Source organism: Staurois parvus, unplaced genomic scaffold, assembly GCF_062004578.1.
Source record: "Staurois parvus isolate SC_StPar_1 unplaced genomic scaffold, SC_StPar_1.0 ptg000126l, whole genome shotgun sequence".
NCBI lineage: Eukaryota > Metazoa > Chordata > Amphibia > Anura > Ranidae > Staurois > Staurois parvus.
The window spans coordinates 1,897,992-1,913,992 of NW_028317922.1; the positions used below are offsets into that span (position 1 = coordinate 1,897,992).

At 43.3% G+C, this 16,001-nt stretch overlaps 1 protein-coding gene across 6 annotated transcripts in view; it reads right to left on the reverse strand.

Annotated features, from left to right (window-relative positions):
* YEATS2 (YEATS domain containing 2) overlaps positions 1–16,001 on the reverse strand; it is an 87,128-nt gene that overhangs the window by 7,861 nt on the left and 63,266 nt on the right. For all 6 annotated transcript variants that reach the window (XM_089672341.1, XM_089672340.1, XM_089672339.1 and 3 more), the window contains one exon: positions 5,256–5,479. In XM_089672341.1, coding sequence (XP_089528467.1) covers positions 5,256–5,479 — 224 coding nt within the window. The remainder of the gene's footprint in view (positions 1–5,255; positions 5,480–16,001) is intronic.

The following is a 16,001-nucleotide window of genomic DNA, read 5'->3' on the forward strand; positions in this document are numbered from 1 at the left end:
AATACAGTGTTTGGGGGTCGTCTGAAACTGTCTCCGGCCACTAGACCCAAAAAGAACAATCTTACTTTCATCAGTCCACAAAATGTTGCACCATTTCTCTTTAGGCCAGTCAATGTGCTCTTTGGCAAATTGTAACCTCTTCAGCACATGTCTTTTTTTCAACAGTGGAATTTGCGGGGGCTTCTTGCAGATAGCTTGGCTTCACATAGGCGTCTTCTAATTGTAACAGTACTCACAGGTAACTTTAGACCTTCTTTGATCTTCCTGGAGCTGATTGTTGGCTGAGTCCTTGCCATTTTGGTTATTCTTCTATCCATTTGAATGGTAGATTTTCGCTTTCTTCCACGTCTTTCAGGTTTTGGTTGCCATTTTAAAGCATTTGCGATCATTTTAGCTTAGCAGCCTATCATTTTCTGCACTTCTTTATATGTTTTCCCCTCTTCAATCAACTTTTTAATCAAGGTACGCTGTTCTTCTGAACAATGTCTGGAACGACCCATTTTCCTCAGAATTTCAGAGAGAAATGCACTGTAACCAGCATGTACAACATTTGCTGCCTTCCTTCCTTAAATAAGGGCAATAATTGCCACCTGTTTTTCAAAGAATGAATGACCTCACTAATAGAACTCCACACTGCTATTATTTTGAACATGCTCCTTTCAATTAGTGATTCAATTACACAGAATGAGCAGCATGCATTTAATGACTGCTGGGTATGTTGGATTTCTATTACTCTACTACACCTGCTAGTAAATTATTCGCCATGTAGAAATGTCATTTCTACCAAAAACAGTGATTGATCAGGTTAGTGATGTCTGACTGATATTATTTTGAACACAACTGTGTGCGTGTGTATATATATATATATATATATATATATATAGAGGAATAGTGATTTGTAGTTCACAGAGGACAGTTGGGAATACAATTAACACCGTTTGGGATGCAGAAACCACATAGTTACATAGTTAATCTGCCTGAAAAAAAGACAAAAGTCCATCCTGTTCAACAATGAAAAAAGAAAAAAAAGTTATAATCCTATACCCACAGTTGATCCCAAGGAAGGCAAAAAAAAAACCCCAGCAAAGCATGATCCAATTTGCTCCTGCAGGAAAAAAATTCCTTCCTGATCCCCCGAGAGGCAAATCAGATATTCTTTGGATCAACTTTACCTATAAATGTTAGTATCCAGTAATATTCTGCGTATCTAAGAAATAATCCAGCCCTTTTTAAAGCAATCCACTGAGATGGCCAGAACCAACTCTTGTGGGAGTCTATTCCACATTTTCACAGCTCTCGCTGTGAAGAAACCTTTCCGTTTCTGGAGATTACATTTATTTTCCTCCAGATGTAAAGAATGCCCCTTATCCTCTGTGATGACCTCAGGGTGAACAGCTCTACACCAAGTTCACATCTGGAGCTATGTCAATACCATGCCCATTATGGACGAGAGCTCCCCCATGCTCCTTTGTATACACAGAGCTTTAGAAGGTATTTAATAAATTTGCCTTCTCTTTGTCCCCCAGTCACCCACTCTAGATTATTTTGTAAAGGGCCTACATGCTCGGACTGGACCTTTTTACTATTAATATATTAATTTGAGAATTTTTGGGGGTTGGTCCTATCTATTGCAATCTGTTCGTTTTCAATTTTTTCTGCCTTTATTTCCTTTTTGCATATTCTATTATATTCTTTGTATTGTTTAAACGATGATTGCGTTCCTTCATTTTTATACTTAATAAAATCTCTTTTCTTATTATCTATAGCTTTTTCAACTTTGGCCGTAAACTGGTTGGCCATGGGAATATATTTTACAGTGTGTTCACATACAGTCTTTTTGAAGAACTCCCATTTCTGTGTTGTGTTCATTGATGCCAATATTCCCTCCCATTCTAAGTCTAGGAGAGCAGCTCTCAGCCTTGGAAAATTAGCTCTCTTAAAATTGAGCGTTTCTATTTTTCTCGTATGTGCTCGCTGTTTACAGTGAACAATAAACAAAATCATGTTATCGTCACTGCTACCCAGATGTTCTTTTATATGGACATTCGTAAGAAGCTCTGCATGGTTTGAGATTACCAGGTCCAGCAGAGCATCATTCCTAGTAGAGGCCTCTATGAACTGTACCATAAAATTGTCCTGTAGGTTTATAAATTTTTGCCCTTTAACTGTTCCTGCAGTACCATTACTCCAGTCAATTTCTGGATAGTTAAAATCCCCCATTATTATCACCGTCCCAGCCCTTTCGATCTGTGCAAGGAGCTGAGTCTCCAACTCCTCATTAACACTGGGAGGCCTATAACAAACTCCAATAATTTCCTTTGTAGTATGCACCCCCATGTGCAGTTCCACCCATAATACTTCAGCCTCATCACACTCTCCATCAACTAGGTCCTCTTTCACACTCGCTCTGAGATCACTTCTCACATAGAGACAGACACCACCACCTTTCCGATTTACCCTGTCTCTCTGAAAGAGAACATAGCCAGGAATATTAATGGCCCAGTCATGTGAAGAATGAAGCCAAGATTCAGCAATACCAATTAAATCATAGTTCTCTTCATGCACCAAAGCTTCTAACTCACCTATTTTGCTTGACAGACTTCTGGAATTGGTGAACAAACACTAATTCATTGACACCTTGTTCACACGTATTTTGCATATTTTTTATTTTTATACAAAAATGGTACCAATTCCACTGGTTGTTTTTAACATGGGAATCTTCTTATCTGCCATAGCCTTCCCCCCATTTTTCCCCTTTCCACCCACCAATAAGAACTGACCCCTGTCTGATCGGTCTACCCCGTTATAATCTAATTCTCCCACCCCCCTCGATCCTAGTTTAAATATTCCTCCAACCTTCCTATAAACCTCTCCCCTAGCACAGCAGACCCCCTTCCATAAAGGTGCAAACCATCTCTAGCATATAGGTTGCACCCCAATGAAAAGTCAGCCCAGTGCTCTAGAAACCCAAATCCTTCCCTCTTACACCAGGTCTTCAGCCATGCATTGAGTTCTCTGATCTCCCTCTGTCTTTCCTGAGTTGAACATGGCACAGGTAATATTTCAGAGAATATCACCTTGGAGGTCCTTCCCTTCAACTTGCAGCCTAGTTCTTTAAATTGATTCTTAAGGAGCCTCCACCTTCCATGTATTCTGTCATTTGTTCCAACATGAACCAAGACAGCTGGGTCATGCCCAGTCCCTCTCAGTAATTTATCCACCCGGTCCACCACATGCCGAACCCTGGCACCAGGGAGACCGCAAACCATTCGGTTGAGGCGATCCTGGCAACAAATTATTCTATCAGTCCTTCTGATTATAGAATCCCCTACTACCACCAACTGTCTAGGCCTTCCTGCACTACCCTCACCACCCCTCTCAGATGGTTTGCCCTCCTGGCTGTTAGGGATAGCAGTGACATCCAGGGCTGCCACCCCTGAGCTTGCCACCCCCACATCTTCACCCAACTTGGCAAATCTGTTTGGGTGCACAAACCCAGGGCTGGCCTTCCTCTTTTGTGAGCCCCTACCACTCCCTCTCGTTACAGTAACCCATCTTCCTACCTCATAATCCTGATTAGCCCCTACACCCTCCACATCAATCCCATTAGCTACCTGCTCAGAGAGCAGAAGACCCCTTTCAAGGATGTCGGTTCTGCCCAGTGTTGCAACTTGCTCCTCCAGATATTTAACACAAGTTTCCAGAATGGCAACCCGCTCACATCTGTTGCAGCGGTATCCATCCTGGAACTGTTACTCCATTGTTGCATACATGGGGCACGCTGTGCACCGCACAAAACCTTCCACCCTTCTAGCACACATTATCCCAGTTACAATATTAAAGAAAATATCAGTTGTCACTTACAGGTTAGTAGACTCCTGTTATAATCTCCTGTTTCCAACTCCAGTTAACTCCACTTATCAAATGTCCACTTAGTCAAAGGTCCAGAAAGCAAACCACATCTGAACTGGTAAGCTGCAATTTACTACATTTTTGTTTTTGGGTTTTGATATACTTTAAAGCTGAAGTATGGCCAACAACTATGATTATACATTTGCACAGTAAAGAATAAGATAATGAAGAGTGCCCCACATCTAAATTCTGCAATCTTTGAGAAATCTTTTACTCATTTTTATCAAGCCCACAATGTCGTGTATCCCAGCTGTTTGGGGAGGGAAAGGGGGGGGGGTCGCGGTGCAGTACTCGCTTGGCACCTCCTCTGTTTAGAAAATAGCTTGCATCTTACTCACAGAATGAATGGAGAAGGTGCAGATGAATGTCATGATCTTCCCCAGCAAGTGACCCACCCACACTGATCAATGTACATCAGCCAGAACTACAAAGACCGGAGACTGTGGATTCAATAAAAGCAAGGAGATTCCACAAAGCTGCAGCAGCAAGAGAGCTGTTAGAGGTAACATTTTTACTGTGCAAATAGTTTTTGGCCATACTTCAACTTTGAGGTAAATTGTGGAAGCTTGACATTGGCACAGTTGCTGTCAGGAATGGGCTCAGCACAGGTGGTGCTGGGGCTCACTTGCCTTGTGGGCTGCAGTACCAGTGCTGGCCAGAGGGTGCTCTCAGCAGCCTGAATCTCTCTCCTGCAATCAAGCCATCACCTGAGGCTGATTGCAGGAGGTGTATTTAAGCAATGGCCAGGCCTGCAGTCAGTGCCTTGGTATTGTTCCCATGAGCCCCTGTGCCTCTGGTACCTTGTATGCCTGATTGTTCCTGACCCGGCCCATCTGACTACGCTCTGCCTGCTCCTTTTTACCTTGTCTGCCCGATGGTTCCTGACCCGGCCTGCCTGACCACTCCACCTCACCAACCCTGACTACTCTTGTCTGTGTGCTTGTACTTTCAGTTATCAGTTGGAGGTTTGGTTTTGTTTATATTGTGCATTTATATTTTCGTATAGCCTCTAATAAATTATATTGTTTACACCATACTTGAGCCTGCGTTTCCCTGTGTTAGCCCACACATCTCTGGTCATACCCGGATCCGTGACAGTTGCAATGCTTGTTGCCTAGAAATTCTGTTTAAATTCACAAATGAACTGAAAAAAAAAATCGTAAAACTATGTGCAACATTTATCTAGAGAGGTGTGATATTTTAAATGTATTTTATACCAAACTGCAATATATTATTACTTTTTACAAATATAGTACCAACCCATTAGACACACTGGTACCACAGTTCCAGTAAAGAACATATAACTTTATCACTGACAACTGAAAACTTCAATAAAACTCTACCTCCTGTGCTGTGTCTCTGATGAACTCGCAGGATAAATTTGGGGTTAAGTAAAATTTATCATCATCTCCATTTTCATTTTCCTTCTTGATGCAAGGCTTCTCTTCTTCCTCCATGCTTATAATGTCCACATCCTCATCGATTTCTCTCTCTTTTTTAAGAACCTTCTCCAACTCCTCTATCTTATGACAGAGAGCCTCAGAGCAGGAATAAGAGGAAGGTAAAGCTAGAAAACACAAAATGTAAGAATTCACCATAAGTCTTTTGATATTTATATCCAAGGCAACACAACATGTTACAGGTTACTGATTTTGGCAACTGACCAGGCTGGCTAATATGGTCACAGGGGAAATGGTATGAGTCACATAGAGAGATATTAATAGTATAATTAGAAGATTGAGGGAATGTTTAAACAGAACGTATCATCATGTATAATTTGGTTTTGAATATATATATACACACACACACTGAAGGAAATAAGTATTTGATCCACTGCTGATTTTGAATGTTTGCACCACTCACAAAGAAATGATCAGTCTAAAAATTGAATGGTAGGTGTATTGTAACAATGAGAGACAAAATAGCAACAAAACATTCAGAAGAAATGCATGTCTAACAAATTATGCACTGATTTGCATGTTCATGAGGGAAATAAGTATTTGATCCACTATCATTCAGCAGGATTTCTGGCTACCAGGTGTCTTTCATACAGGTAACAAGCTTAGATTAGAAGCAGTTTCTTAAACAGAGTGCTGCTAATCTTATTTTGTTACCTGTATAAAAGACACCTGTCCACAGGAGCAATCAATCAGATTGCACTCTCCACTATGGCAAAGACCAAAGAGCTGTCCAAGGATGTCAGGGACAAGATTGTAGACCTACACAAGGCTGGACTGGGCTATCAAACTATCGCCAAGCAGGTTGGTGAGAAGGTGACAACACTTGGTGCAATCATTCGCAAATGGAAGAAACACAAAACAACTGTCAGTCTCCCTAAGTCTGGTGCACCATGCAAGATCTCACCTCGTGGAGTGTCAATGATCATGAGAACAGTGCGGAATCATCCCAGAATTACATGTGAGGATCTTGTCGATCTCCAGGCAGCTGGGACCACAATCACCAAGAAGACAATTTGTAACACACTACGCAGACAAGGATTGAAATCCTGCAGTGCCCGTAAGGTCCCTCTGCTCAAGAAATCACATATCCAGGCCTGTCTGAAGTTTGCCACTGAACATCTGAATAATGTAGAGGAGGACTAGTTGAAAGTGTTGTGGTCAGATGAGACCAAAATTGAGCTCTTTGGCATCAACTCAACTCGCCGTGTTTGCAGGAGGAGCAATGCTGCCTATGACCCCAAGAACACCATCCCAACTGTCAATCATGGTGGTGGAAACTTTCTGGCTTGGGGGTGTTTTTCAGCTAAGGGGACAGGACAACTGCACCGCATCAAAGGGACGAGGGACGGGGCAATGTACCATAAAATCTTGGGTGAGAACCTTCTTCCCTCAGCCAGGGCATTGAAAATGGGTCGTGGATGGGTGTTTCAGCATGACAATGACCCAAAACACATGGCCAAGAAAACAAATGAGTGGTTCAAGAAGAAGCACATTAAGGTCCTGGAGTGGCCTAGCCATTCTCAAGACCTTAATCCGATTGAAAATCTGTGGAGAGAGCTGAAAGTTCGAGTTGCCAAACGTCAGCCACCAAACCTTAATGACTTGGAGAGGATCTGCCAAGAGTGGGCCATAATCCCTCCTGAGATGTGTGCAAACCTGGTGACGAACTACAGGAAACGTCTGACCTCTGTGATTGCCAACAAGAGATTTGCCACCAAGTACTAAGTCATGTTTTGTGAAGGGGATCAAATACTTATTTCCCTCATGAACATGCAAATCAGTGCATAATTTGTTAGACATGCATTTCATTTGAATTTTTGGTTGCTATTCTGTCTCTCAGTGTTACAATACACCTACCATTTGATTTTTAGACTGATCATTTCTTTGTGAGTGGGCAAACATTCAAAATCAGCAGGGGATCAAATACTCGTTTCCGTCACTATATATATATATATATATATATATATATATATACACATGCATACATACACACACACACTAGGGGTGTATGTAATTATTACGGTAGCTGGAGACAATCAAAACCATAATTGTAATTGCTGGTGATTGTAAAGTGTTTTTGTGTAGTTGAGTTGTGATGTAAAAAGGAAAAATGTCTAATAAAGTTTAACAAAGGAAAAAAAAATCCCTGCAGTGTACATGGATCACCCAGAGTGGATTGTTTGTTGTATTTTTTTTCACAACAAAAGTGGAGTTACTCTTTAACCACTTGCCCTCCTGAGGATTTACTCCCCTTCCTCACCAGGCCTTTTTTTGCTAGTTGGCGCTGCACTATTTTAACTGGTAATTGCATGGTCATGCAACACTGTACTCAAATGAAATTTACGTCCTTTTTTTTTCCCACACAAATAGCATTCTTTCAGTAGCATTTGATCACCTGTGCACTTTTAATTTTTTGTGCTATAAAAAAAAAAAATTTAGAAAAAAAAAACAATTTTTTAAAAACGTTTGGCTATACAAAACATATAGTAAACTCAAAGTTAGTCATAAAGTTAGGCCAAGGGGGGCGTGGTCTCGGCATGGCTGCGTGAAGACGTGCTTCACCAGAGCTCCCGGCCGGCGGCTCCTCTGCAGCTTACGTGCAGTAGATACCCCGCATTGTGAGCCTTGTCTGGCCCCCTGGCACCTTCCGGACAACAAGCAGAGGATCCCCAGGCTGATTTCATTGCTATAGCCCGCTTCAGCCAGCAGTCTCCACTCTGGACCCAGCTAACATGGCGCCCACCTGCCCTGAGACTCCAGCGGTGGCCACGGCCTCTGTCCTGACAGAGCGAGACATACAGCAGGAGGACACACATCTATTGCCTCCATTCACACCACTGAGCGATCTCTCCCCCCGTCTTGCTCTCCCTGACACCTGACAGGAATCTGTGCACTCACAGCCCGGCCAATTGTGGATCTGAAGTGGGCCTTGCTTCTCCAGGGGATTACAACCTCAGACAGGCCGGGACATCAGCCCACGTGGACCCAGGACTATTCCCTCAGGGCACAGTGAGTACTTTAATGTCCCCTATATTTGACTTACAACCTATGACGAAACTACCAACAGTAAAGACACTATGGTCTCTACTCCAACAACTGCCCACCAGAGCTGACTTTGAGGCACTTGCAAGCAGTGTAGAGACTGCGATGAGAGGTGAGGTGCAGGGACTTAAACAAGAGGCTTCTGCTCTGGACTCTCGTTTGTTAGTGATAAAACAAGATCGTGACACTACGTCCCACTCTATCCAGTCCTTGCAATCCTCACAGGCAAAGCTTTCAGAGCAAATTATAATTATTAATCTCCAACTTTCACTGGATGACCTGGAGAATTTGCAGCCGGTGACAAAACTTCCGGCTCCGCAGAATCCCTGAGTCGATACAACAGGGTGAGCTCCGATCTAAAGTAACCGCCATTTTCAACAGATACTTAGACCGTCCACAAGACACGGAAATTATTATCGACAGAGTACACAGGACCCTGGGGCCTCAACACCCCTTACCAAATAGGCCACGGGATGTATTGTGCCGCTTACATTCTTACATCCTAAAGGAGGAAATTTTACAGCGAGCCTGGCAGGTTGGCATCTTAAAATTTGACAACGCAGCTGTTCATCTACTGCCAGATGTCTCAAGACGCACGACAATCAAAATTCTACTTGAACAGCTTGGTAAATCGAGCCTAACCTACAAATGGGGCCACCCATTCCATGTGATCGTAAGGAAGGGGAACTGCATGTTCTCCCCACATCAGCCTTCTGAGCTACCTGATCTCTTTGCTTTTGCAGAATTAGACCCCTTCCATGTGCCAAACTGGCTAACTGCTGTGACCTCACCTGATCCTCCACCAGGAGCTCCATGGAGCCAACCTCAAAGGGAAAGATCCAACCGGTGGTCCCATAGAGGGCGACAGCGGAACTCTCAAAGGGATGCGTCCTGAAGACGTAGTCTCACAAAAGGACTTAATCACAGTTCATCTGAGCTGACTACCCTGCCTCTCCTCTATAGTTTCCACTGGTTACTATAATTTCTACAGCACTGAAAAGTCTTTTTCATTCCTCCTCATTGTCAGACCAGATTCGGATACCTCAAACCACTCCTGAGGAACATTGTTCACTCCGAATAGGTCCTTGAACACGTGCCTCCATGCGGGATGCGTGTGGTGAGGTGGGGCTCCTTCTGCCTTGGCGGGTCTCTTATTGGCAGGCCAGGCAGAGGGGGGGGGGGGTGTACCCTCCTATTACTTATGCAAGGCCTATGGAACTATAGTACCTGTATTATGTTATTGGGTATGAATTCCCCTAATGGTGCCAAGATTGTTGATTGCGCTATATGCAGGGGATGATGGCTATCCTCTGTGGCCTTATGTTTATTACCATCACTGACATCACTGTTTGCTATGCCACACAGTATTTGTGCCTATGATTGCCATGCCCTTTCCCTTCTCTCCCCTACCCTATTCCTTCTCATTCCCTTCCAACCCCCTTGCTCCCCCCCCTTACCTCCCTCCTGCCCGTTGTATCCCTCCCTACCTTTCCCTTCCCCCCCCCCTTTTTTTTTTTTGGGGTAGTTTCCCTATTCTACTCAGGCTGCCTGAATACCATGGTCCTCCTTAGCAGAGATATTTGTTTACTCATATTTTACATGTTGATGTGTTCTCATTATATGGTTTGTGTTTGTTGGATTAGCTGCTTTGTTTATTATTCTGCTCCCCGGAACAGCCTAGATTGGCTCACTGTGACCCTTCATACATGCTGTGGGGTTCAGTGCACTCGGGGTTCTGTAATTGTTAGTGCCTTAGCGCCTCCCACTTTAGGCCTTCTCTGCCCTGGTGGCGGTAGACTTTTTCTATGGAGACTGCATTGTAGGGTATTTATTTTCTGAAGCTTAGTCTATTTCTTTCTGTCGGCTTCTTTCTTCCTCTCCTTTTCTTTTTTGCCTCCTTTCCCCCCACCCCTCTTCTCCCCCCCCCCCTTTTTTTTCCCCTCAGTCGTTGGAGGGGGGGTTGAAGTGTTGTGACCAGCACCGCCATGGCGATGAAGATCCTCTCTTGGAACATTAAGGGATTGAATTCTCCTGAAAAACTAACAAGCTGCTTGGCAGAACTCTGGAGACATAGAGCGCAGATTGTCCTCCTTCAGGAAACTCACTTTAAATTTTTTCAAAATCCTTAAATTATGCAACAAGCATTTTCCAACGGTTTATCATAGTCCGTCTCCATCCTCTAAATCCACGGGGACCAGCATTTTAATATTGAATTATTTTCCCTGGCAACTCCTTGATGTCCGCATGGATCATGAGGGCAGCTTTCTGCTGCTTAAAGGCTGGATTTATCCACATACGTTCATCCTTGCAAACATTTACTTGCCCAACAGTGATCCGCTTCCAACCCTGGACAATCTCCTCTCTACACCTGACTTTTTTTTAGAAGGCACTCGAATATTGGGAAGTGATTTCAATCTGACCCTAGACCCTCGCCGAGACTCCTTTAAGGGCTCCTCATTTATACCCCAGAAGGTTAGGGACCGTCTTTTAGACTTTCTCCATTCCCATCAACTTGTAGATATCTGGAGGATATTGCACCCACAGGTAAGAGATTTTACTTTCTTCTCTCCCATGCATGGCTCCTATACTAGAATTGATTTCTTCCTACTTAAACACTCGACCATCCCCCAAGTCTCCAAGGCGGAAATTGGAAAGATCGCTCTTTCAGATCATGCACCAATCTTCCTGGAATTATCAGTGCACACGACACAGCCTAAATCATCATCTTGGCGACTCAATGAGTCCCTTCTGAAAGACCCTAGCATTGCTCCGGATATACTTCAAGAACTTAAATGTTTTGCTAACAACGTAAATTTTGTAGATAACCCACTCTCAGTATGGTCTGTCCATAAGTATGAGGGATTCTGATTAAGTATGGCCATTTGGTCAAGCAGAAAAGGGCGACAACGTTGTCTGACCTCCTGACGTGGCTTCATGTCCTAAAGCGCGCTCATAAGAGGGGATTGGACCGTACGGTTGAAACAACCTCTTAAGGGTACGCAAATCTATTCACGAGCACTCCCTTTATGAGGCTAAACATGTTTTATTGAAGGCACGCTGCTCCTTCTATGAGTTTGAGGACAAATGTGGCCGATTATTGGCCAATGCACTGCGAGCCAAATGCTCACGAACCTATGTATTCGCCTTTTCCTCCCCATCAGGTAAAAAGATTCACTCTACTCTGGATCTAGCTAAAACTTTCAGAGATTTTTACTCTAAGCTTTACAACTTAGATCCCTCCTCATAGACTCCTCTGAGCTCAAAGATGCTCATGGATATGCGGCAATATATATAGGAATCAAATCTTCCAACACTTACAGATGACGAAAGAGACGCATTGTCCCGATCTCAGCGGAGGAATTCGCTGTAGCACTAGCCTCTGCCCAACCTGGAAAGGCATCAGGACCGGATGGTTTCGCCATAGCCTATTATAAATCCTTTCAGTTGATTCTAGCACCACATTTCAGGGCTGTCTTTAATGCTATTATGGACGACAAAATTGTTCCTTTCGATCTATTGCATGTTAATATATCTGATTTCCAAACCGGATAAGGATGCACTTTTATGAGTAGCTATAGACCTATTTCACGCTTGAATTGCGATTTGAAGCTCTTCTCCAAAATAATCGACTTGTGATTGTCCCCTTTATTACCCCATATTATTTAGTTGGATCAGGTAGGCTTTGTTCCAACACGGGAGGCCTGAGATAACATCATAAGGACTCTCAATATCATTGCCAAGGTGAAGAAATCATGTACCCCGCTATCACTCCTGTCCACGGATGCAAAAAAAACATTTGACAGGGTAAATTGGAATTTCCTTTTGAAACTTTACGACAGATAAGATTACCAACACAGATGCAGTCTTGGGTCTCTGCATTATAAACTAACCCGTCCGCTTAAATAGTTATAATTCAGACCCATTTTTGATATCCAATGGCACTAGAAAGGGTTGTCCACTATCGCCCTATTGTTCATCCTTACTTTGGAGCCATTTCTCCAACACATTAGACACAATAGCTCTGTACAAGGTGTGCTAACGAAAGATTATCACCATAAAGTACCGGCTTACGCCGACTAATTGCTTTTCTATGTCACCAACCCCCTTACTTCCCTACCCTCCCTCCCATTGCATTTGGAGACATCTGGTACATTTTCCAATTTTAAAGTTAATCTTCAAGAGTCCGAAGCTTTAAATGTGTCCATACCCGCATTAACAATTACTAGACTTTGCCCTTACTTCCCTTTTAAATGGGCTAAGCAGTTTATACAATATTTGGGAACTAAAATCCCAGCACACCTGGACGCCATCTACCCCCTTATTTTCAAACCTCTCCTGACAGTGCTCTACCAGTTAAACTGCCACAAGCTTTCTTCCATTCTGTGCACTCTGAATTCAATAGTTTTGTTTGGCATGGTAAACATCCGCACTTAAGTAGAAATTTGTTGCGCAGACCCAAGCTGAAAGGTGGCGTGGGTTTCCCGGATCCTGCGCTATATTATACAGCGGTCCAGATGACCAGAGTAGTGGACTGGTGTAGACACCAGAAGCACAAATTAGGGGTCACATTGTAACAAGAAATGGCAAGAGTCCCGCTTGCAGGACTTCCATGGACAGGAAAGAAACACCTATCCCACCTGAATGCTCACCCACTGATAGGTCCCGTGTTGGCTGAAGTTAACAATTTTTTTCCTTGGCATCTTTGGAGAGCTTTCCATCTCCCATGACGCCTATCATAGATCACACAGGGATTCCACCCAGGCTTACTGATTCTAGCTTCAGATCCTTGACCTCCCATGGTACACTCCGTGCATCTCACTTTTTGCATCCCACTGGCTGGGTGGCATTGGATACCTTGATCCCCAGCCCATGCACCTCATTCACAGACTGTTGGAAGACCCTCCAACTATCCCACTTCTTGTATGCTCTACCTAAGCATTCACTTTTCCCTAGAAAGCTACATGCATTCGAGGAGATGGTCCGATCCAAAGATCTCTTTCCACTTCTTTACAAGTACCTCCTAGATCTATATAAATTAGTGTAGCGCTTAAAAAATAAAAAATACCATAATTGTTAAACTATAACAAAATTAATAAATGTGATCAGTGCTGTAATCTTCACAGTGCTCTTATGCCACTAATAGCACTTAGACATTAACAAAACCATCAATATCAGAATATAATAATAAATGTGACAAGTGCTGTGGTCTTCTCAGTGCTCTAATACCACTGAGTAAGAAATAAGACCATAAATCATTAATAATTAGTGATAGTGTCACTTAAAACAATAAATAAATCAATAAATAACAGGTGACGGTGCCACTGCAACTTCATTCAATGTCCAATATTCCTATTGACATTCATCTGTTCGAAGTGTTCTTGATAACCATGCATAGTGTGTATAAATAGTGCCACACGTGAACCAACACACTCCTTATCCACTTTGGCTGCAATGCCTGCTCACCTCCTTCCTGCGACCCCAAGGGGCCCACAAGCCTTTAGGATCACCCTGGATCCTCAAGATTCCTGGTATTGGCACCTTCCTGATATTCCTCCTATCAGGTCTCCTCCACTCCTTCACTGCTATGCCTCCCAGGCTCCTCACCACCGATTGTCTGCAAGCTCTCTCTCACAAAGACAGTGAGTGAAAAAACAGATCCTCCATTGTGTAGTATTTCCAATCAATAGGGTTTATTCATAAATCGCAACAACAGGTGACTTACATTCGGTTGTACAGTCTCAGTGCGTTCCTCTCTGGGTAAACTGCAACCTCTGATAGTGACTTCCTGATAACCAGGAAAATGGCGTCCCACACCGGAAGTGCGACACTCCGGATACCGGAAGTAGCGTCTACGTATTGCCTACGCGTTACGTCACGTACCTCGTGACTTCTTCTGGGTATCGCTATGGAGACGCTGCCTTCTTTTATAGTGCGGTGGAACCAACTATCCCGCCCTTTAATCCCCATTCTAATTGTGGCCGCCATTTTCTTGGAGCCTAATTTGCAGGGACATAACATAACCCTATTGATTGGAAATACTACACAATGGAGGATCTGTTTTTTCACTCACTGTCTTTGTGAGAGAGAGCTTGCAGACAATCGGTGGTGAGGAGCCTGGGAGGCATAGCAGTGAAGGAGTGGAGGAGACCTGATAGGAGGAATATCAGGAAGGTGCCAATACCAGGAATCTTGAGGATCCAGGGTGATCCTAAAGGCTTGTGGGCCCCTTGGGGTCGCAGGAAGGAGGTGAGCAGGCATTGCAGCCAAAGTGGATAAGGAGTGTGTTGGTTCACGTGTGGCACTATTTATACACACTATGCATGGTTATCAAGAACACTTCGAACAGATGAATGTCAATAGGAATATTGGACATTGAATGAAGTTGCAGTGGCACCGTCACCTGTTATTTATTGATTTATTTATTGTTTTAAGTGACACTATCACTAATTATTAATGATTTATGGTCTTATTTCTTACTCAGTGGTATTAGAGCACTGAGAAGACCACAGCACTTGTCACATTTATTATTATATTCTGATATTGATGGTTTTGTTAATGTCTAAGTGCTATTAGTGGCATAAGAGCACTGTGAAGATTACAGCACTGGTCACATTTATTAATTTTGTTATAGTTTAACAATTATGGTATTTTTTATTTTTCAAGCGCTACACTAATTTATATAGATTTTTACACTGATTAAGGTATTGGTTTGAGTGTCAGCAGCTTATCTACTAGGAGGGGGATTGTCCATAGAAGCGCAGGAGGATTCTTAATCATCAACCTCCTAGATCTCAATGCTCAATCCGACCCCCCCCCCCCCCATTTGGTTAAGTGGGAATGAGACTTACAAGTTACTTTCTCAGATTCCCAAAGGGAACACATACTTTTCTTTGCACACAAATCATCCCTCTGTAACAAATACCAAGAGACCACCTACAAGATAATGACGCTTTGGTACAGGACTCCATCAGTCCTTGCGAAACTGTACCCTCAACAAAGTGATTGTTGTTAGAGATGTAGTTCATCGGTAGGTAATCTCTTACATATCTTTTGGGAATGTCCTAAACTTCAAACTTTTTGGCAACCTGTGCTCCATCTTATTCACAAATTCACGGACATCTCACTGCAAGATAATCCTGCTGCAATTCTGCTCAATCTAACTCCCCTATCGCAGAAGCGGTATCACAAATCTCTTCTGAAGCACTTGATGAATGCAGCATGGGCCTGCATTCCTAGCTTATGGAAACAACAATCTCCCCGACAGTTGCCCAATGGCTTGTAAAGGTGAATGATAGAGAACAACTGGAGGACCTGACCTCGACCTTGCGAGACAAAACTGAGGAACATAAGACCGGATAGTTTTATTGGAAGCTCTTTTGTTTCTCTGATGAATATATGCGATGCGTATGAATTAGACTAGCGTAGTCTCCTTCTGGCGACTTTGTCCATAGATAGAAGTTGAGATGCGCCTCCTCCGAGCTCCCTCACAGGCACTCCTTTCCTCCCCCTTCCATCGACCCTCCCCCCCTTTTTTTTCTCTCTCATTCCTTGCTCTCTTTCTTTCTCTCCGCATAAAATGGTAAAAAA